This window comes from Phalacrocorax aristotelis, chromosome 18 (genome assembly GCF_949628215.1).
Source record: "Phalacrocorax aristotelis chromosome 18, bGulAri2.1, whole genome shotgun sequence".
NCBI lineage: Eukaryota > Metazoa > Chordata > Aves > Suliformes > Phalacrocoracidae > Phalacrocorax > Phalacrocorax aristotelis.
The window spans coordinates 9,311,240-9,335,146 of NC_134293.1; the positions used below are offsets into that span (position 1 = coordinate 9,311,240).

At 41.7% G+C, this 23,907-nt stretch overlaps 1 protein-coding gene across 1 annotated transcript in view; it reads left to right on the top strand.

Annotated features, from left to right (window-relative positions):
* Positions 1-22,382, top strand: part of SPNS3 (SPNS lysolipid transporter 3, sphingosine-1-phosphate (putative)) — a 31,009-nt gene extending 8,627 nt beyond the window's left edge. Inside the window, exons 7-12 of the mRNA XM_075113094.1 lie at positions 495-647; positions 4,368-4,557; positions 9,941-10,006; positions 17,781-17,879; positions 20,590-20,758; positions 21,276-22,382. Coding sequence (XP_074969195.1) covers positions 495-647; positions 4,368-4,557; positions 9,941-10,006; positions 17,781-17,879; positions 20,590-20,757 — 676 coding nt within the window. The 3' untranslated portion in view covers position 20,758; positions 21,276-22,382. The remainder of the gene's footprint in view (positions 1-494; positions 648-4,367; positions 4,558-9,940; positions 10,007-17,780; positions 17,880-20,589; positions 20,759-21,275) is intronic.
* The last annotated feature ends 1,525 nt before the right edge of the window (positions 22,383-23,907 follow it).

Below are 23,907 nucleotides of genomic sequence, written 5' to 3' on the forward strand. Positions count from 1 at the left end.
TACTCAGGTAGAGTTAAGGAGTGCTTCAGCCACTGCATCGTAACAGTTTGGAAGAACCAGATGTTACTGTCATTTATGCTTGTTACCCAAAGAACTTAAAACCATCCTGAGGCATTTAGACTTGCACACAGAACACTTTCATTCCGCTACTAAGCCATTAAATTCTTGCCCACTCTCTGTTGTAGTTCTGCTATAAAAAAATTTCACAGCAACTGTTTGAGCAAAAGTTGGCAATGAAATCTGCAAGAGACCAGGACTGGAATTTAACATTAAATCAGTAGGTCATACTCTTTGGTCTAATCAGTACTTTACTGTTGGGGTTCATAGATAAAGCTTCATCAAAGCTCATATCTTTAAGGGAGTGCATTTTGATAATAAGATGTCTGAATGAATTGGTTTGTTACTGCTTGAAATCTTGGGTATTGCAGGTAGGCTTCCCCTTTTACCTCACACCTCATTCTTTCTAATAGCTCTTTCTTTCTTTTGACTTTCAGCTGGAGTTTTGTCTGGTCCTCGCTGGGGCTGACTGCCATGGCCTTCGTTACTGGAGCCCTGGGAGTGTGGGTACCGCTGTTTCTTTACAGGGCTCAGGTTGTTCAGGGCATCGTATCACCATGCCTCCAAGAATCATGCAATTCATCTAACAGGTGAGGTGTGCCTGACTGTGGCAACACACTTGGAAACACTGCACGGTGCTAAATCACGGTTTATTTCCAAAGGCAGAAGGTAGGATGTGACTGTGAACACTTCTTGTGAAGGCAGCTGGGTGAGAATGTTAGACTAAATTGCTTCCTATTTGTTTGTTTATAATCACTTGGTTAACCGGAAAGATGCTGCCAGCCCTATTTCAGTGGAAAGAAGCAGTAACAGGAACACTTACAGGAAAAAAGGAGCAGCTTTAGCAAGGAGACTTCAGTTAACAATCAGCTGTGTGCCCCAAGCTACTTAAATACCTATTTACGTATGTTTAGATCATGTGTTTTGGTAATGTCCCTATTATCTTCTTGTTAGTCTGGTTTTAAAACTCCTGCCCTGTTGGCCAGGTCATTGTGACTCCCAGCATAACGCAAGCTTGATGAATACGAGCTAGTATCATATCATTACCTCAAAACAGGGTAATTTGGTCCTTGAGTAACTGCCAGTGCAGCTCCGCTTACAGAGGCTGTCCAGACCAATAAAGATTCATGAATAAGTGTCAGGTGTTGGATGGGCAAGGGGCATTCACAACAGGAGAGGACTTTGAAGTAATCATAACACAGCTTTTTGGAGATCACTTCTCCCCAGCTAGGAAGAGAATTTTTTTCCTTACAATGTGTTGTTCCAGAACAAGAAAATGTGTTTGGTGTTCCTCTTGAGCCTTCATGGCTACCCTCAGTATCAGTGAGGGACACTTCTCTTCTGTGTACTGACTCCCTACCAGTGGCCTCCATACAAGTGTCCCTACTTTTCTTCTCGAGACATCCCAAATCTAGTTTCAGTCTCTGCCTTCATGATGGATTTCCAAGAACCAACTGCTTACTACATTGCCTTTCCAGGTAAAAACAATTAAAGGGAAAAGCAGTAATCATACCTTGAGCGTGTCCTCTGGTAATGGGGTTCTTTTGCTTTTCTGCAATGGAATAACCGAGTCAACTCAAAAGTGGTTTCCGAGTTGTAGCGTAACCAGATGGATTGAATAGTCATCCACAGGTACTTCAGTGGGAAATGCAGTTGTCCTTCTGCAGATGCCGCCATCGGCACAGTCCTTGATAGCAAATAATGCTGAGGAAGGGAGTGAACTCGGGAGTCTGGCTAAGGGTAGGCAGAGAAGGGAAGCTGAACAGTTTAAACTGATTGGCCGTATCTGTTAACAGATACATTTTAAATATTTCCTTTATTAAGCTGAAGGTGTCAGCCTATGTTTTGTTTTCTAACCCACCTTCTGAATTATTATTCCACAGCAGTGTTGTTAGAGCAGACATGGTCTTCAGGGAAGTAAAATGGAGCACCTGATAGTTTAACCTCATGTACTGCTTCTTACAGGATGCTTTAAAAATAACCTTGGCATAAGCTAGTGCCAGAAGCAGCATAAGGCTGGTTTAGACTGTTATTCCAGAGGGATGTAAAAAAACATAAACAACTATGTTAGACCTGTAGCTGATGGTGCTGGAAGAACTGAGCTGTACATTCCCAGACCTGCCCAGGGATACTTTAAGGACATTTTCCCCTCTGGCTGTTCAGCAGTTGCAAGGCTTTGTTTAAGGATCAGGGCTGTGTCACTTAGATCCCCTGGAAACACAAATTCAAATGGCGCTACAGCTCACTCAGGTCTCAGTCCTTTCAAGGTAGATAAATAGGCAGTATGGAGTTTTTACTCAGGTCTCTGTGCAGACACTTTTGAATAGATCAGACAGATAAGTGAGCATTCTCAGACTCTAAAAGATCCCACAGGAGCCTTTCCACAGGACTAGGCTTCTGTACTTTCCTACTCCCCATCAACTGAACTGTGCTTGGGTTTAGTTTTGGCTGTTCCTTTTTCTTCCAGCTGTAGGTTTATTTCAACTGTAGTTTACAACACATGAATCTTGTAAACACAATTCCATGAATGCTTTGATCAACTAATGTCACCTTTGAACTTGCCTCTCTCGGACAAATCTCTAAAACAGTTATTCTGCCTCTAGTGATAATCTATATTGTCACTATGAAGCTGTGCTGGTTTCAGCTGGGATAGAGTTAATTTTCTTCACAGTAGCTAACATGGGGCTCTGTTTTGGATTTTTGCTGGAAACAGCGTAGATAACACAGGAATGTTTTCGTTCCTGCTGAGCAGTGCTGACACAGAGTCAAGGCCTTTTCTGCCCCTCACCCGCCCCACCAGTGAGGGGCTGGGGGTGCACAGGGAGTTGGGAGGGGATATGGCTGGGACAGTGACCCCAGGGATGTCCCACACCATATGGAGTCATGCTCAGTACATAAAGTTGGGGGAAGAAGGAAGGGAGGGATGTTCAGTGTGATGGCGTTTGTCTTCCCAAGTAACCGTTACCCTGCTTTCCTGGGGATGGCTGAACGCCTGCCTGCCCATGGGAAGGAGTGAATGAATTCCTGGTTTTGCTTTGCTTGTGTGCACGGCTTTTGCTTTCTCTATTAACCTACTCTTATCTCAGCCCATGAGTTTTCTCACTTTTACCCTTCCGATTCTCTCCACCATCCCACCACGGGGCAGTGAGTGAGTGGCTGTGTGGGGCTGAGTTGCCAGCTGGGGTTAAACCACAACATGAGCTACAGTGAGTGATAGATCAGAAACCTGAAGATCTTACAGGGGGAGTACAAATATGCTTAAAGTTTGCTATTTTTTGTAGCAATACTTTTTTTTTCATGTAGAATTACTGAGTTCTTCCTAATCAGCCAGAAAGAAATTAAAAAGTAGAGGCACAGTAGTTGAAAGGGATGGATTATATCCTAGCTGGTTACTTTGCTTTGCAGTCAGAGAAAGCTTAGGAATATGCACAGAACTTACCAGGTAGCACTGAAAGATTTAGAAGCAGTCGTGCTCAGAACACAATGCTCCTGTCCGCATTTGTCTCAGGAGAATAATGATGCATTAAACAATCAGTGGCACCACTGGTCTTGTTGCAAGAGACTTGCTTTGTCATTAGGATCTCATTTGGGATAGAGAGAAAAGCATATATGTAAGTCCCTTTGGAAGCGGAATCTTCTAAGCTATTCAAACATATACTTTAAAACATGAACTTGTCATTCCTGGAGAACACATTTGCATCTGCAGACACATGAAACTGAGCGGCATTTGAAATTCTGTGTTCAGAAAATACTACATGGACCTCCCGCTAGTTAAGTATTCAGTGTTCTTTGGACTCTTTTGGGAAGTGGTAGATGTTTCCCATAGTCAGAGAAGTGACTCATCAGCTGTGCTAACTAGAGGGTTATAATTTAGATGTATATAATTCCACATGATAGGATCTCTTCCAAGGCAGCAGATTGTGATACAGAGTTATTCCATCTGTGTTTTAGGGATAGCTGAGTAGATTGGTTCACAGGGTAACCAAGATGACTGTGTCTCCTCTAAATCACTGGATGTCCAAGCCAGGTCATACCGAGAAGGGTCCTCCTTCAGCCTGAGTGCACAACACCTGCTCCGTAAATGGGAAATTATCTGCTCCACAGGAGAGACCCTCAGTTCCAGAAGCGTAGCTTCAGTGGAGGCTTGGGATTAAATCCATTTGGAAGGAATGTGAGGGCTAGATGAAGTGGAATAAAATTCAAGTTCCCCATTAAAGATTCCTCTAAAACTAAAGGTATAAGCTAAGACCATTCTTTTTCCCACAGTATGGTCTTATTATGCTCAGCTGAACCCTTTGCTTTGTCACCAGCCTAATATTTGGAGGCATCACCATTGGGACGGGAATCTTGGGTGTCATTGCTGGGGCAGAAGCTGCAAGAAGATTAAGGAAGATAAACAATAAAGCTGATCCTCTGATCTGTGCCACAAGCATGTTCATTTCTGCTCTGTGCCTCTACATAGCTCTGATGGTGGCCCAGGACAACATCCTTTCCACTTTTGTAAGTGCCAATCTCTCTATCATTATCAAAATGTCTTCTGGGATCCTGGGGAGAAAAGGAAGCGGGAGGAGGAGGCGAGGGGTGGCTTTTGCAGAATTCTCTGCGGTCTTCTAGACCATAAAGAGGTTTCAGTGACTTGTGACAAGGTAGCCTGCCAGCTAAGCACTGTGCATGTTGCTCCAACACTGCCTGGAGCTGCGGTCTGTCCTGTGAGAGCCACGTTGTGCTTTACTTGGTCCAGTACAAAGGGCGGGCAGGCAGAGCGTTGTAAATTGGGCCTCAGGACCTACAGAATCTGCCCACGCTAAAGAAAAGTAAGCCTATGTAGTTAGCTGCATGAAGCTAATGTCCCTTATCCAAAAATGTAGCTAAAGGAAGTCTCAATCTTATGTTAATTTTAAATGCTCTGTGGCTAATTTAGTATTCTTATATATTTTGCTCTCTGAAGACTTGAAGATTGGTGTACTTGTGACTGTACAATACGGACAGTTCTTGTTAAGAATAATTTAGCCATCAACTTCAAAGCACCAAATCACTAGCTGATCTTCGAAGTCAAGCTTTTGGCAATGCAAACTGAAGTCTGAATCACTTAAATTCTCTTCTCAGTAAAGGGAAAACCAGTAGCTTACTAGGAATGACGAACAGTTCCAAAAAATCCCTGTGAGAGGGAACTGAATGTAAATCTTATTTTAACTGTCATCTGGTACAGCTAGGGAAAGACTCCAAGCTTTTTTCCTGTGACTCCATAGCCACAATTACCATGATTAACATAAATAAGAGGATCCAAGTAAAGTTAATTACAGTAATCAACAGTTCTCTGCAAAAGGGTACTTCTGCAGTTTTTTAACTTCTAAGAAAAACACTTATTCAAAGAGGTTTTCCTTTTGAATCCTCAGGAATGTCTATTCCTGTGGAAAAACACCTTTACACCAAGGGAAAAAAGAAATGGATTTGCATGTCTGAGTGTGTGCACACAAAGTAAAATATGAAATTGAAGATTGTTTTTAGATTCAAGAGTGGAGATCTGAGTGCCAGAAGAATTAGTCATTTTCTTTTTCTGCTTCTCAGGTTCCCACCCAGTCCCGCTCTGAGTAGGTTCCTCAGTACTTTTTTTGTCACTGAAGGTGGAGAACAACAGTTTGATTTGCCAGTCTGTGTTAGATGAATGGCTCAATATATTGGTTTTGAATTACCAAAATATACCTTTTATTAGGACTAATAAAAAGAAATTTGTCTAAAATGTTTCTCTCCTTGTGTTCTGTTTTCAAGCAGTGTTATCTGGAAGGAAATTCTGAACTGGGATATGGATAATTCTGTTCCTTAAGTTTCTTCCCGTGGCCAGACCTGTCGGTCTTTTAACCAGAGACTTTGCCATTTCGTCTTTTGTTTTATGCGCTTGATTCAGGTGTTCCAACACATAATGTCAACAGTGTGCAGTGGTAATAAATTGTATGTAATCCAAGCACCTGATTCTTCTAGCACTTATAGCACTACAGCTGCTTAACTATTTCCTTCTCTGGCACCAGCCATACCTCTCCTTGCTTTCTAAATAAGATCTGACACTGGCCATGCTGGTGTGAGAATTGGAGCGGCTGCCAGCTGGTGCATCTAATTTGAAGGTCCCACTGAAGCAAGTCTTCCATTTGTGCAGGACACTAGCAGGAGACCAGCTTTCCAGTCGCTCGCTACTCAGGCACGCTGACGCTAGCAAACCTGTCTCCATCACTGCACAGCGCCAAAAGCTACTGAAGCAAAAAAGCATACGTGCATCAGCGTGCAATTACAGTAGTTTCTGGATGGTGCTTTCCACTGTCTTGAGTGGGTAATGAAAGGGAACAAGACAGGTTTAATCAGTTATGGCCAAAGCTGGAAGAAATGTTTCAAAGCACAAGAATTCTCAAGTTAATGTGGAATTATGGCAGGACATCCAGGGTTTCTGTTGGGGTAGGTGGACTGAAATGACAGGAGCTCTTTCTCCTCTTTCTGGACATGCAGTTCTTGATTTCAAAGACCACCTTTGAAAAGACAGAGAAAAATTATCTGTCTTTGTTATCTCAGAGGAGGCTTTGTCTAAATCTGTTCCTGTCTCCAAACCAAGACGAAAGACGTGCTCTCTGCGGTGCAGCAGTTGCTTTGGAAAGTCATGACTGAACCCTGTGACTGGGAACCTTGGACAATATTTGGTGTTGTAGTAACTTTGATTTAAGCAGAGTTATCTTTGATGGTAATGCTGTATCAGGACGCAGTCTTGCCCTGCAGCCTGCCTTTGAAGGAGGCATTCTGCAGCTCTTGTCTCTGATACACCTGCCTGGTGTGGGTCTTCTTGAAAATACAGAAATCATTGATCACCTATGGTCCAGCCATACTGATTTCCTACTCCTTTGTTGAGGCTTGTGACTGTTTAAAAGCACAATATCTGTTTGACACTGACATTGATGACAATCTTCTCTTCATATTAGCTTTAGGTATGAATGTAAACAGCCATCTACAGAGCAAAATCCCCTTAAAATTTGGGACATTATTCTGGTTGTATCCTTGGGAGACCAACATTAAATGTTGTCTGTTAAAAAAGTTGGGGATCCCGGAGAAGGTGACAGCAATAAAATAAGTTTCCCTCATTTCTAGGTACACTTAGGACAGAATAGGCATGCCACAAACATGATTGCACAAATTTAATGGAAACCTTTTCTATATTAATTTAAAATAAGAACTTGAGACAGTATAAGGAATATTGAGTGATGGTAGGAACAGAATGATGCACTTTAAATAGAGCATTGCTGTGTTGTTTTCCTTCCATCCCCAGCCCTTCTTCCTAATCAAGTACAGGACTTCCAGGATGTCTCCACCTGTTTTGGAGACAAGAACATACAACTCTCTCCTCTTTATTGATTGCAGTTGTTTTGCAGTTGGATGGCTTAGTATGCCAGCTATTCAACCATACTGCATTTGTTCTGCATGAGAAAGTACAAAATTGCCATTGCTTTTAGACACAATACCTTGATAAAATCAGTAGAATGATTTATTACTTCCAAAACTGTCTGGGTTAAATTTTTCTGGTGACCCTACAACTGCAGTCCACACAAGACCTTAGGAAAGAAAATAAAAGCTAACAAAGTTGTGTCTCTAATGTTAACACAATTCTGTATGGCATAACTACTCTCCAGAGTATGAGGCCTTAGCCACTGAATATCACCTTTTCTTATCATGGATAATTTTTCACTAATTCCTATTCCTTCAAACTCTAGGTTGAGAGCATAACTTATTTCCTAAAGATTAATTTCACTTCCTTTTCTTGCACTAGGCATGACATACTCTTGTTCTTAGGGGCTTGTAGAGACTAAATAACTTGGAAAAAGTGTGAAGAGAAAGGAAAACTGGAAACAACACTTTAAAAGTGCTAAATATCACAAGATTCCTATAAGGGAGATAGACCAGCCTCTCATTCGATATATAAAGGCAGGTAGTTATCTATTCCAGTGATGGTATGTAGGAACAGCTTGGAAGTCTTCAGAACCTTCTGCTCCAACTGTTGTATTTGCTTCTTGTTGTATCTAAAGTATCAGCCAGGATTTAAATAAATATCTTTTGGGTTTTTTGTCCGCTTTCTGTTTCACTTTGACCCGCACTATCTCTTGCTAGCTATGGCACAACTGACAGAATTTACATGCCGTTATTGCTGTGTAGCAGGATTCAACTGCACTTCAGCAGTTGCCTGATTCCTCTGTGAGTACGGCTTTGACCCCTTCACAGGCTGCAATTCTAAGCTAAGCAATAGCACATTTAAAGTTTATTTGCATGGAATTGGGGGAAAAGAAAAGAGAGGAAGATCCTTGATGAATTTGGATCTTCCGAGACAGTTCAGGGAGTATCATCTTGAAATAAGATGCTGAAAAGCTAATATTTTCTGGTGGCTACAAGATTTGACATTGTTAGTCCTTATTGCCAGGTGGCTTGGCAAAAAGCTCAACTGTGATACTGCTACTCATGTTAACAAACACAGTTCATTTTGTCTTTGGCCCAAAGTTCTCTAATGAAAGGTGTGTCACTTGCTTTCCAGCTAAGACTTGCATGCAGCATTGTTTCTGTAGTCTATAGATGGTTATTGCAACAGTCATGGAATTGGAGAAGAACGACTGCATTCTGTCTCTTGCAAGGGCAAGGTCTGCCAACGTTCTATCAGTGGAAAGTGGGATGCTTACATCCAAGAGCTAAGACATAGCCAAGGACTATGTGAAATGAGTGGTATTTGTTATAAAGCTTAAAGAACAGTAATTATAAATGGAGAAGTAGATTCAGCTGCAAATTAGGAAACCTATATAAAGCATTTTGAAGATGTCCGGATAAAGGTCTATACCAAATATCTCTGTACTTCAAGGAACTTTTTCTCCCGACTAGTTTGGAGAAGAAAACACATGAACAGTACAGGCAAGAAACATAAATACAGGTAGGGGTATCATCGGAAGGAAGGTGTATAATGGTTCTTCTTAGGAGAATGTAAGCTACCCCTTTGAAAACATCTGATAGTTTGCCACTGTGCCTTTCTTAGGACTGCGTTTCCCTCGACCAGATGCAACATCTTAACCAAGACCTCACCAAACAAGATGCTGGCCCCTGTTGTTATAATGGATTTTATTTCCTAGGTTCTGTCTGACCTTGTGGCCTGTGTCACTAAATAGATTCTGCCTTCTAGAACTGCTTCAGCTTAATAGCGTAGCTTTAATGCTTTCCTCAAGTATTGATTAGTCTGAACAGCCTGCTCAAATCTATGTCCAGGGCTGGCTGAAAGGGTTCATCTTTTCTAAGACCACAGCTGTAAGAGCTGTTGCGGGCCGTACCCCTTTTCCTGATGACTGGGCCTCCATCTGTGATGAATTAGGGAATCCCCACAGGGCGTCAAGGCTTTGAGGCTGCCTGTCTCTGGGAGTCCGTTTCATTTTGGAAGTTATCTCTCGGAAGGAGCCTATAAGAGTACTTGTTCTGGCACAGAGGTGTTCTGTTGGCTTCATTTGGAAACCTGACAAAGAAAGATCTTTGAGTACTTCTAAAACTGGTGCTGAATGTTTCTTTTCACAGGTTCTTGCTTTCCCCTTCTTGGGTTCAGCAGTTCATCACAGTTTATTTGGGAGGGTGGTATATGTTCCCTGTTTTGGTTCTTCTGCTGAGGATTTGTGACACAAAGCAACCCACATATCTTGCCTGGTTCCTTTCCCCCCTTTAAGATGAAGTAAGTGTTTTGAAGCATAGACAGAGGTGTTTAATTTATAAGTAGATGGGTGTGGACAACAACTTACATAGATAAGCACAGTCAGTGAGCCTGCCTTCATCCTCACGACAAAGAAGGTCAATGCAGTGTGTATAGTCACTGCTTTCTTCTTTTTTGCAGATTTTTATTGCATTTGGAGAACTGTTTTTATCTGTAAACTGGGCTGTTGTGACAGACATACTGTTGGTAAGTGCTTGTGAAACTATTTCCTTATTTCAAGTTTTTCAGCTTTTCTCAATGTAATATTGTTCAGGAGCCTGCATCTTGGTGACCAGAAGGACCTCTGCCTTCTAGGAGGAGGTGAATGAACTCTTACTAAGAAGTACCTACTGATTACCGTTACTGGTACCCTGCTAACGTTAGAGGTGTAATCACGTGCACAGTGTAAAGCTGTGCAAAGATGCCAGTAACAATCAAAGTGTGGTGGTGCAGTAGTCCAGGCTCACTGTATGCCCAGACAGGAGCGGTACTGATTTGGATGAAACTCATGCAGGTGGAACTACCTAGTGCTTCTGGTGCCCTGTCGTGGTTTAATCCCGGCCGGCAACTCAGCCCCACCCAGCCGCTTGCTCGCTCCCCCCACCCCAGCGGGATGGGGGAGAGAGTCAGAAGGGCAAAAGTAAGAACACTTGTGGGTTGAGGTAAGAACAGTTTAATAATTAATATAATAATGATGATGATGATGTAATGAAAAGGAAAACAGTGAGAGAGAGAGAGAGAAAGAGAGAGAGAGGAGAGAGAAACCTGGGGAAAAAACAAATGATGCAACTGCTCACCACCCGCCAGGCCCCGAGCCACAGTCGCTGTCCCCCAGCCAACTCCCCCCAGTCTATACACTGAGCATGACGCCATATGGTGTGGAATATTCCTTTGGCCAGTTTGGATCAGCTGTCTCGACTGTGTCCCCTCCCCTCCCTGCTCCTTGTGCACCCGGCAGAGCATGGGAAGCTGGAAAGTCCTTGACTAGTGTAAGCACTACTTAGCAACAACTAACATGTCAGTGTGTTATCAACATTATTCTCATTCTAAATCCAAACCAGAGCACTATACTAGCTACTATAAAGAAAATTAACTCTATCCCAGCCAAAACCAGGACATACCCACACTATGGGTCTGGATTTTCTGTACAGCTCTGTGTTGTTGGATGTCTGCACCAGAAGGAGGGTTACTTTCTTCTATAATCAGAGATTTTCTGTTTGTGCCCCAAAGGTTTGAAAAGATGATCCAAATGAAGGAAAGTCAATATTCTGTAAGCTAATGTTAGTGAATCCATTACAGTTCATTATTCTGTGAGCTATTAGCAAGTCCCCTTATTCCAGAATACAGTGCAGATAAATTCCAGTGCTGGCAAGTCAAATACATAAGTGGTGCTACGCTGCCAAAGTGTTAGGCAAGCAGCGATGCTTATGAGCCTCTTGGGGATTCCAGGACTGACACCACAAGCCCAAAGAATAACAGTGCATTATTTCACTTGAATTCTGTCATCAGTAACTTTCTTTAGAAAGGAGTGATGTGAAAAGCACACATCTTGTGGCACAGTTAGTCTAGGTGTCAGTGAGAGGCTAGTTCTGTTTATCATTGCAAAGAATTATAAGGTTAGTAATTTTTTTAAGTACTTGAGTTTTTACTCAAAGGAAAAATTTGGCAGCCTTTGGTTTATGCCGCAGCTCCACAGTCACAAATCAGTGTCTGTGTAAAATATGGGCCAGATATTTTTGTTACTATCACTGAACTATGCAGATCATCACAGCCCTATGAAGTAGTTTATATGATTTTTTTTTTAAATCCATAGTACGAACAAGCTGAATATAGTTTATCAGTCAAATAAGGAAGCAAATGGTCTACCTTGCTCATATCTAGTAATCAGACTGCAGAAAGCTGATTTAAGTACCAAAGCCAGAGCTATTAAAACGATTGCCAATCCTTTTGTTGCTACCCGTGGGCATAAGACAAAGCATTTGAATTGGCACTATCCTTTTCTACAAAGAGTACAGTACTGTATCACAAATGAGACACAGACTCTCGACTTTGAAGAATTTTCTTCTGTGGGATCACTGTGTTGCAGAATGGTGAGTGTGTCTGTAACCCAGACATTTCAAGCAGGATGCTACCTGAGAGACAGAGAGCGTTGAGACAAGCGTGGCACAGCCAAAATGCTGATGCAGTTGGTACTGAGAGAAGGCAAAGTAGGGAAATTTTGTAAAGCCATCAGGACAAGGGAGAGAAGACACAAAGGTAAAGGGCAAAGCAGAACAGAAATCTCTGTCTCCCATCCTCAGGTTAATGATGGAAAACCAGTGGCTGAGGAAAGCCTAAGCAAGAGTCACATGAGCATCTTCCATTTTACATCATAGTTTTTCATTCTAAGGGAGCTCAAGTCTATTTGCAGATTGCTACTGCAAACTCCACCACCATAATAAATCTTTCATATGAAAACCACAGTGAAAGCATTAACACGTAGCACAACATGCAGCGATGCACAATAATATGTCACAAGAGTTTAGGACAGTAAAGAAAACTTGCAGCCAGTGGCTCATGTGGAACACAGTTGCCTACAAGGCTGTCATCATTGCTTGCTACTACAGGAACTGAAATTTCCAACTGAGGTTGCTGTCACTATGGTCTTAGTTGCTCAGATATACAGCTCGCTTGGTATTCCTAACAGCTAACTGAAAACAAGTCGTAGAAAAGCTGAGCAGAGATAAAAGTAGCTCTATTACAGTTTTCCATGTAAAAGGATGTGAAAGTGTATAGCCAAGTGCTGAGCACCGTCTAGTGACAGAAGGGACTAGCTGTGAAGCACTATAGAACCTTCCTTCCACTGACTTGACCTTGCCTTGTTGACGTGAGCCTGTTCATCCTCACACTTCACAGCTTGAAGAACCTTCCTTTACATTCTGATTGAGATGAAGGAATGAAACAACTTGTATTTCATGCTTCTTCAAGAAAGCACAGCTGATATTGACTGTTGCGTTATGTTCTGAAGTTACTATTTCATGGTATTGCTCTCTACATGTCAGTTTTCTGCACTCTGGAGTTTTAATTTTAAAAAACCCAACTGCAGTCAGCATTAGTGAATTGGTTGCCTGCTTAAAACCTCAGCCAGCAGCAAGAGGGTTTCGTTTCTTCTTCGACTCTCAAAGAATGCTCAGAAACAATTATCCTATGAGACAAGAGCTGTAGCCTTGAAGCAGTGAACAGGTGCGGAAAAACCATCACTGGTCCAAAATGAATTTTTTTATTAGCTTCTATTTCAGTTTATTTTGAAATCACTGGGTTTTTGCAACAGAACCAAGTACTATTACAATTAGCATTCTTTTTACATCAATTGAGGCACCATTAAAGGATTTTAAGAAACATTTCGCAGTTTACTTGTCTTTGAACTCCTACATCTGCATCTTAATTCTCTCCTCTGTCATTGTTAAAGAGGAAGATGACACCACTGAGTTAGATACTGTTGATATACAATGGGGAAAGCAAGGCAGGTGATTACTGTCAGCTCTTTCCTTCAATTCCTTTCTGAACCCAATCTGCAAAGTCCGTAAGGAGCTGTGCTTTCATTCAGTTCAATCGCTCAGGTCTCGGCTTGCTCAGGGAATGCTGCATCGTATTGCAGCCTGCAGGAGGACTACAGGGAACGCCATTGCCGTATCCTGGATCCATGTAAATCCAGAAGGGGAGGAAGTTCTCATCTCTCAAGTGACTGACACTCCCCATTTGTATTTATTTTTGAAACTTTTGGTTTTAGGCACAAGCAATATTGCATCAGTTGGCAACAACTGGGAAGGTGGGAAGGTGAAAAGTTTGGCAGAGCAGAGCTCTGTAGGGGTGTTGTCCCCTGAGAGCAGCCATTGAGTGTATTACCATGAACGTGCTTCGGGTTGGATCTGTTGAGTTCTAAACACTGCTAATTGTATTATCAGAAAAATGGTGGGATTCAGCAGAATTTGTGGTTGTCTGCTCATTCAGTGGCAATCCTCTTTGGAAGCTGTGTTTCATCCTGCTGAAAACCCATAGGTTCGGTGTATTACTGCTATTGCATTGGCTGAAGGGTGCTGCAGATAACGACAGTAATTTATCTTTTTGCATTGTTTCCCATGTGAGCTGGTAGGTTTTCTGTTAATGTGGCTGGATTTGCTAATGCATATCCTTATTTTGCCACGAAAATTACTTTTCTTTCTTCCCACATGGCACTACTAGCCAGACAACGTAGCTAGGAATTCATTTATCCTGCGACCTGTGGAGCCGAAGACAAAGGAAGATGCTGACTGAATGATAAGGACTTTCTCCCTTTGTGGCTAATGCATCAAGATGCATTGCATGTAGCAACCTTTGTGCCTCTTATTCAGCTGTAAATATGAAGGTATCTACTGTACCACTACAGTCATCATGTGGAAGTGGCGAAATGCTGTAGCTGCCTTGCTTACAATGTGCTGGCTTACTGGGAGGCTGTACATGGAGGGTCCCTTATGAGATATGTTTGCCATCTGTGAGGTAATGGGACTCTGTCTTTTAGGTTTCTGGCAGCTAATAGCATAGGAGGTGCTGGAACTGGAAGCTAATATGGGGTTTGGGAAGGCTACCAGCACGTCCTCGTCTTTGTTTGGAAGTGCCCTGGGAGGTATTAGAGCACTTACCAGCCTGTCTGTTCCATCTGCTTTTTTAGCTGACAACTCTGTCACATAGTCTGCAGGAGGATCTCTAAACCCTCCAGAGTCAGCACGACAGGGTTTGCAAACTCTATCTGTTTGGGGCACCCCGCTTATCTGTCAAGGTATCTGGACTGGGATCTCCTAGGAGATGACAGGGTGTCATGTGCATTGTCGACATGGCACGGGTAACCGGGCAGTCACTGTGGGCAGGCAGGATGCTATGGCTGTTTCAAAGTCCCTGTGTGTGGCAGTGTTTGATTTCTTCTTTCCCTAGTGAATCCTACAGTGCCTTGAGCTCTTGCATGTTGTTTGCATTGTGCAGAAGAACCTGAATAATGGCACAGACAGAGTTTGCATGGGCCTTGTAACTGTAGAAAACCTCCTACGCTTCTCTTCCATTTTTCTTGTTACAGCTTTGTTCCATGTGTTTCTTGTAGTTACAGATATGAGCTATTAAATGAATGTGGTAAGGAGGTGGTGTGGGGCACTCAGAGACCGAAAGTGCATTTATCTTTTCTCATGCCTGCAATGCCCACAATATGCATAACAATATTTGATTTGTATTTCTCAAACAGAGACTGTCATTATCAAAAAAACCCAAAGAAATCTGAGTCTAGGAGAGATGACATGATATCCTTGGAGACCCAAGAACCGACAGTGTCCAGTCCAGCCCAGTTGGTCATAGCAAGGTCTACTTCCCAAGCTCAGAGTTTTCTACTGTAGTTTCTTTATCTCTCTTTCTGTACAAGAGCCTGTTCCCAAAGTGCAGACACTGAACTGGTACTCCAGGCAGGATCTGAGAAAACAAAACTTGGGTAGACTGCATGCCCTCAGTCTAGGCCAAAGTGTGCCATGACCGCAGTGAGGAGGAGCCGTTGCACTGTTCCTTCATCCCACGGATAACAAGGATTTCAGCTTCCAGATCAGCTGCAATCTCACATGACTCTGTTCTTACACTGGCAGGGGACTGGATGCAGTGTGATGGCAACATGACATTAAAGTGGTTTTCTGTAACTCTGAAAAGATCTCCAAGACATCCCTGTTTTAATATCTATTATTGTTGAAGCACTCTGTCTAAATTTACCTAATGAGAAATAAATATTCCTTCCGTGGTTAGAAATACCTACATTGGAGAGACTAGGAATGGAAAGGGATACAAGCTAGCTGGATGGGTACAAAGTGAAGAAGGAGGTTGTGCCTTTTAACAAAACTGCATTGTATAGAGTACTCTTACTGGGTGCCAAGATGCTCTTTTAAGATGTTGAGTGATTTGCATGTCCGAGTTTGTGGCCATTTCTGGCTAAGAGGGGCACTGCCAATGTGGACTGGTTCTTTACTGAAACTGGTTGCAGTATGGGGTAAGGGCGACCGAAAGGCTCCTGCTGAATGGAATGGGTTATATGAGCTCTTGAGAAACTTCCTCTCTGAACAGAGGAAATTTGGCTGTAGAAAACAGGATGTCTCTGCTCATTGCAGTGTTTCTGGCATCCCAGCAGGGTGTAAGGCATGTTACTGCTTAGAAAACTCCGTCTACAAGAAGGGTTTACTCGGCAGAGATAAGAGGACAGATTACTGACTATAATTTTTGCTAATTGTGTTGGGGGAAATCTGTCTATTTTCTTTAGATCAAATGCTCTGTTAAATCTAAATGGGATTCATAGCCTCACTTCCTACGGAAGCAAGACTTACTACAGTTGGTGCCTGCTTTCTCTTTACGTTTGAAACTGTAGATTTTAACCAGGTTTGATAAGAGTTAGAGACCCCAGGAAGATGCGATTCCATATAAGCCCTGTGAAGATAGGTGACCTTGGTGAGAAAAATTATTGAAAGTGGCACCCCCCAGAAGAGCTGTGTTTTAGGGAAAGGCTCTGCAGCACATACATCTTGCTAAACATGAGAGAAAATGTTAGAAATTAGTTTATGAGAGAGCGACAAACAGCATGAAAGCCACAGCAATGGAAAAAGCTTGGTGTGATACTTAAACTACAAGATGTAAATTGTGCATTATTCTATGAACGGCTTTTTGTAAAAATAATATAAAGATATGTTATTTTTATAAAAATAACATATTCTGAGGCCTCTTTAAACACAAAGAATTATAATAAAACTCTAAGTTAAATGTGAGAGCAGGATCTTTTTTTTTCCTTCTAAATCCAACTTGTCATGCATATTGGTGTTCCTTTAAGGCAGCTATAGAGCCACAATAGCTTATATACCTTGAGTTTGTCTCTTGGTAAAACACCAGTCACCCTATTAATTAGTGTTTGAGACACCCTGAATGATGTTTGAATCTGTTTCAAAAAAATCAAGTTGGGATATAGAGAAATGGGAGAATATTAAGCATTTTGTCTCTGATATAAACAAGTGGTTGCAAAACAAAGGTATGAAGGTTTAAAATTGCTTCTGTTTCATTCTGACTGTGAATGCTTTTTTGCATAAATGTGTTATTAAGAGAGACACAAATTATATAGATCCTACTGTACTTTTAGGCACAGTTGATATTCAGGAGCACAGACATAAAGACCTTCTTACCCCAAAATTACTATATTTAATTTAAAAAAATAGTTCTAATTTATGTGATGCTTTGCCATGTTCTGGAAGTGCGCCACATCATCTTCTTCAACTTGTTATTTAAACTGTGTGCACCCAAAAGCATAATCATTTTGAGGTATTGTTCCTAGACTAGCTATATCTCAAGTACTATCCAGTTACAAGCAGCAAACTGCCACCAGAGCTATCACCGAAGCACCATCAGCCACATTCTGGTCTGCCAGGTGGGGTCCCCTCCCTCTATCTTCACGTGGTCTGCAAGGTCTCAGCTGACAACCTTTATAGACGTGGCAGCTCCTTCAGGTTCCGGGCACCCCAGTTTCCCCCCAGCAGTCTAGACCATGCCTGCTGACAGTGTCATAAGAGTTTTTCTCAGAGGCTGCTAGTGCTGAATCTCCATATTAGTAAATCAGTACAACTGTGTGGGTTACTAGTTGGAGGTTTCTCTTAGTTGCACAGCCAAGTGAATCTATACAAGCTGCTGTGAGTCTACGAATGGAGGCAGGGGAGTCGTGTTTTTCCTACTTTATTGTCGTTCCGCCTTGTGTGTTGCTTTCTTGAATGGTTTTTTCCTCAACAAAACATCCAGTGTACTCTTTTGCTCTCAGAATAACTCCTCTGTGTCCAAACTTGTAAACAGTGTTTGAATATGAAATACATCAAAATGAATATATTCCTGTCTCTAGGATGTTATAGAAGTAGTTCATGGTATTCACTCTACTAACGTTCATTCTCCTGTGGGTTGTGTTTCGTTTCAGTATGTTGTGACACCAAGACGGCAGTCTACAGCTATTGCCCTGCAGATTTTGGTGAGCCATTTGCTGGGAGATGCAGGCAGCCCCTATCTCATTGGGATTGTAAGTGAATTTTCTGCTTATTGAGCTTTCCTTAGGGGAAAACTTCTAGAAACTGAAAGACAGGCACTCGCAGATTGTAGGCACTTCCTGGTCCAAAATTAGAAGTTACTCAAATTGGTGACCTTGATACTAGAATACAGAAAGACATTTTTCTAAACATTTTTGTGTGCATGCAACATCTGGTCCTGTGACACCGCAGGTATGTATAAGATAATGCTATACTTTTAGGTGTGAGTAGTTCCATGCACTGTGTAGAAATTAATTTTTATTTTAAATTTGTAAATTTTTGAAGGTATACATTTTTGCAAAGGGTGTCATGGGTATTGAACTTGGTTTTAAGCACTTTCTGCTAAGTTTCTGAGGAGTTTCATGGAAATTAATCAAATGCCATAAAACCTAAGACTCTTAGTTCAAATCTTGAAGTTTGAAATCTTGCAATTAGTCAATGGTCTCTTGAAAATCAGAACAAGAGTGATGGCAATGGTTGCCTTTTGATGCTACTTGGCATTCAGAGCTCTGGTCTCAAATTACCTTAACCTTGGATTCCTATATTGCTCAAGACCTGATTTCTCTGCCCTTCCTACATTTACTTGATCTTATGTGCTTCTGGAAAAGCAGCCCAGCACTGTTTTCTCCTGGCAGTTCATTTGTTTTAGTTCCAGTGGATGATATCTGTCAGTGTTGTTTCCTTCCTTCATTATTTTTGATTTAAGACACAGTAATTCTGCACACAGTAGTTAACCAATCACCCACTTTGATTTTTAATGCTTTACTGGACATGGGAGAGAGAGTCCTTGTTTTTGTTGTTTTGGTTATGTGGAAGTTTATTTTAAGAAGTTCACCTCAGGAATATCTGCCTTTGTCACATGTTAACAGTGTTAGGGTTAGAGAGGGATGGACAGAAATGACTGAGCGAGCTGTGCTTGCAGGCACAGCTGCTGGTGGTCCAGCCAGACAAGAGACCCTCCTTGTCCTCAGCTGGGTGTAAACTGGAGTCTCAGCTGTCTGACCTGTCTGGCAGAGAGGACAGCCCTCCCCCACTGAGAGATTCCTCCTGTTGGCTCTCTTTTTTTGGTAAATGAATAGATCACTTTGCTCATTGGTGTGTATTATGGAACTACTGCCGTTGCACTGATTTGGCTGTATGCATGGGGAACACAACCACCAGCATCCCTATGTCATGAAGAATAGCTGAAACGATATACAAAAATGGGAGTATCTTAAAAACCGAACTATGTCTTGTGCATTCACCCTTTGACTATTCTATTGGTTTCTTCTTCCTGCCTGAAAGATTAAAATGTTTGTATCTCTTACCCACTGTTCTTTGCCATCTCTGAGGCACAGGCAGAATTGCGCCTTCCAGCTGAATGTGCTGCTGCATCCTGCTAGTAACTGTGTGCAGAATACTTCTTATGCAGTACCTTGCATGTAGTTGCCTTAAATAGCTAATCGAAAAGTGTGAAGACAGAAAAAGCTTATACAGATGAGATTAACCTCAGGTAAGCTTGTAACTCTGCAAAGAACAGAGACAATAAATCCAAGGGTAAAACTGCTGTATGTCCCAGTGAGGTCCTATGCAATGAGCACACTGTCTGCTGGAATGCTTCTGTGAACCAATACACCAATGCTGCCCACAACCGCTGTCGAGTATCACCGAATCTTCTGCACTCATGTCTTGCCATTGTTTACCAACCTGCTTCAGCTAACCCTTTAGCTTAAAAACTGGCTGGAGAGTCAGGGAATAGTCTTTTTCAGAGTCTGTTTTTCTTCCCTTTGCGCTCCAGAGATTTTCTTACTAAGCATTTTAAAATTAAATGCATTATATTTGTATTTTGGCCATTATACTTGATGTAGCTCCTAGGTCCAATTTAGAGTAGATCTTGCTTTTATCTGCCTAAACTGTCATAAATAATCATACTGAACCCAGCAAAGGTTGAAGAGTCTCATATGTGTGTATTTCAAGTCACACCGCATATTCTAACCATCAAGAACAAATGTGGGAATAAAAATAACTGCATTCAACATTCATCTTTTTGTTTACGCTAACAGGAGACTTCAAATTCCTTCATTAAGTGTTGAATCTTATTGAGTTTTTTGAAATCAGCTTTTCTTTCTGTCTACAAAAATAGTATTCATGTGTATCATTTATAGCTTTTACAACCTCATCCTCCAGCCAGTGCAAAAAGCATCTGCCTTGTATCTTCTTCTCAGTTCCTCATAATGTCACTCCATGGCTCCAGAGCAGACTCCACTCCTGTATCTCTAATTGTTACTTGTGCCTGTATTGATGCTAGTCCCCTATTTCTACCCATTTGGTGTTGTTTAGGGCTGGATCCAGTTATCGAATAACATCAAGAAATTATAAAGGTCATAAGGCCTGTCCTGTGCTAGCTATCTGGAGATGGGCTAGGCAATGGTAAAATGAGTTAATGTTTACCAAACGTTACAAACATTCGTTGCAGTATTTCCTACTCTTGTGACGGGAGGCATGGAAAGTATAAAAGAACATGGCATTCCTTGACCAAGTGGAAGCTGGACAGCAGTGAAGTATAAGTGTATTGGGTACTGGGTTTGACAAACTGGTAGCGGGCTTTTCATCCCTATCTGCCTAGTTTTGTTCTTTTCAAGGACCACACTGTAAACATCTGCTCAAACCAGCAGAGGATGATGATGTTATCTCAGATTAATGACAGCCTTGTTCACTCCCTAGCTCTCCAATGCTATCCAGGCCAAGAACGCTCACTCGTTCCAGTGGAGTTTCTGGAGCATGCAGTACAGCTTCATCGTGTGTGCTTTTGTTGGTGTCTTTGGAGGAGGCTTTTTCCTCCTGACATCTTTCTACATTGAGGAAGATCGTAAGGAGGCGGAGCAGCTTTGAGGTTTCTGTATATCTTTATACCTTTTAAACCTTTATCAGATTGCTTTCTTGTTTGTACACTAGCCATGATATTGGCTCTGTGTATTTAAAACACAACTGTCTGCATTATGTTAATACCACATTATTTTCTATTAAAAAATAAAGGCAAAATCCCATCAAAGTCTCAGATTAAACACACCTCCCATATTGAGCAAAACAGACCGCAGAACACACAAGGAGCAGGGGAGTGCTATTAGACACACCTTCAAAATGCTGCAGTCTATGGAGGTGATAAAATAGCTTTACTGTAGGTAACGCACCAGTACAGACTTCACGGAAGGTGTGGTTCTTTTTCTCCTCTGGTCTCTCTGAGCCCAGTAGAACCAGTCCTAGCTCTCTGTAATACTTCTCCTTCTTCCCTGAAGGATGTCATATTCAAAGTGTAAAAGACTTAAAGAAAACCTGTTGAATTGGATGGAACACTGTCCGTAATCACCTAGATTCTTACAACTTCCTTCTGCTCTGACTTGGTTTTCTAGGTACCAGAAATGAATGCTGTCTTTCAAATGAAGATGAGCTCTGGGGCAAGATTTGCAAAGAAGAATGTCCTCTCCTTTTTCTTTCCTTTTTGCTTAATGAGATACAACTAGAGAAAAGGCCAAATAACAATTCCTCCATATGGCAGAAAATCCTGCATTCTGACTTTTTTGGATGCTTTTGACTGTGAGTCAAAAATTGCTACTCCATTGGCATATGGCAACCCTCCCCCATCTGTGAAACAGGCACAAGTATTCTGTGGAGCTGGGGAGCTCCAGAAGGTAGTGTATAGAGCTGTCACAGGCACGACTGCTAACCTAAACAAGACAGTAGCATTTAAGGCAGAATGTCTTGTGGAGATTAGGAAGGGAAGCCTATGAATTCACAGCAGGATAAGATTTGCCTGCAGAATTTGGAAAATGTAGATAGTACAAAAAGTGTTTTCAGTCATTTGAAATGACCAAGAGAAGCAGAAACTATCAAAGTCAGTGTCAGATTCAAGAGTGGCGGGTTGTGATCATTTTATATGTAATATGTTAATGGCCTCTTTCTAATCCTCTGAGGCTCTTCAGTGTATCCTCAGGCCTCATCTCCTCATGAATGAACAGTAGTAGCTGTAAAACCACTTAAATGCAATGATCCATGTGAGCACTTACCTCTCAAGTGTGTAAGACTTTGGAGGTGGTATCTATTGTCATAATATCGTGCCAGGTGCCAAACAGGACATGATTACTGTGGCCGACTTCTGTTGTTTGAGGTGGTGTCGTTCCCTCCAGCACCTTAAAGCCAAAGCCTGAGGAAGATATTAGCAAGTGAATTGTGAAGTATTCTGAATCTTGCCTGATTTTCCCAGTAAATCATAAAGCACAATATTCCTGTAACAGCTGCAAATATCTAATATCATTATAAATACCATAACTCGGCAACTGCAGGTTTTTGTTTCTCCCTCTGTCTCCCTCATTTTTAAAAAATCTGTTCTGAAACCTGACTTAAGCCCAGGTAGTGAAATTGGGTCAGAGCTTATGCCATTATGGGAAATAATAGAGAAATTTTTTGTGATACTCTGTAAGAGTGTAATAAATGTCTTTAAAATAAAAGTTGGAATTCTGAAAGACTGAGCAACTCTTTCTGGTTGTAAAAACTAGCCAAAGCCATTATACCACAGACTTTGGAAATTCATGTGGTGCCAGAGAGCCCGTGTCCAGCAAGGGATTTTTACTACTGGGTATGGACACATCAGCTTGTAGAGGTCCTAAGTGCTTGCCTTACCATTTTTTGGGCTATTTTTAAGCTACCTGGTAGCAATGTTTTGACTGAAACCTCTTGCTTACATTCAGCAGACCTGCTGAAATTTGTAGCATTTGTCTTACAGCTAGAGGGAGAACAATTCACTTTGCAGCAATGCCTCATTGTAGGATGAATTTGGGAGGTCTAAAAACATTCTTTAGGGCTTTCTCAACTCACTGCACACTTGGGGTTGGACTTGCAAGAGCCCGAGATTCACCTGGTACACCATTACCACGTGCGCCGCTTGATGATACCCACATGGCTCTGGCAAACAGCTCCTTTGTCGAAAAGTTAAATTGTGAGATGAGGTGAAATTCACCAGTGCAATATGCTGTACAGAGATACCATTTGCTGTTACATCACTTTATGCCCAGGAACTGATGGAAGAGTTCTGTGACAAGTGCACATCAGTATTTGAGGTGATAAAATTATTCTGATTCTGTTTAATTCTGTATTTGCTGGTCACAACAGTACCAGATCCTTCCTTAGTGCTTTATCAGAATTGCTCAGAAGCTGCCTATAAGCCTACCGCCACAAAGATTTGCATTGTGCTTCAAGTCTCTTGTACACAATATATAGATGTGTATTATGTACAGCCTAATTCTGAAATTGTCTGGGGATATTGGTACTAGGTAATGATTTGGTTTTGGTAAAGAATTCATTTGATAAGGTAACCTGATACTATGAAAGGAGTTGAGCTTGGATTTACAGAGCTGTGAGGATCAGTAATAGAATCACAGGACCCAGCTCTGTTGCCAAACTATAGAGGTAAAGTTTGCGATTGCTAAAATCATTGAGAGCTGCAAATCAGATGCCCCCAACACCACAGCCGATTCCTTGAAACTCAGGCCAAGATCTTGAGAATAATTTTTCCCATTATTCAGCTATGGTAGGTTTTAAACAGCTCGATAGTAGTTCTCTATTGGTATGTTCATGATTTGCTCTGTAAACAGATTATCCATTTATCACTTTTGTAAAGTCAGCATTAAATTCTTAAAAAAAAAGGATCAGAAACTGTTCCTGGAATACTGCAGAGGCACGCATTTGACATATGAGCAAGAGATGCCACATGCTGTTCTGTAGATGGTACATGGAGTCCGTGACAAACTCATTCCTACTCCTACTCTTATCTCCTTTGTGAAAGTCAGCGCCTAGGAATTAGCAGCATCACGCTGACTAGTTCAATTCCATCTTTTCAAATGCTTCTCTCTTTTCTTTGTAATGTAAGGGGAGAGGTCTTTTATTTTTGTTATTTTTTTTCTGCATTTTAGTAAGACTAACATCGAAGCCAAGAGGCAGGATGCTCTGAGCTGTGCCTGGGCCTCCGTGGAGCTGCACTGTCCTCTG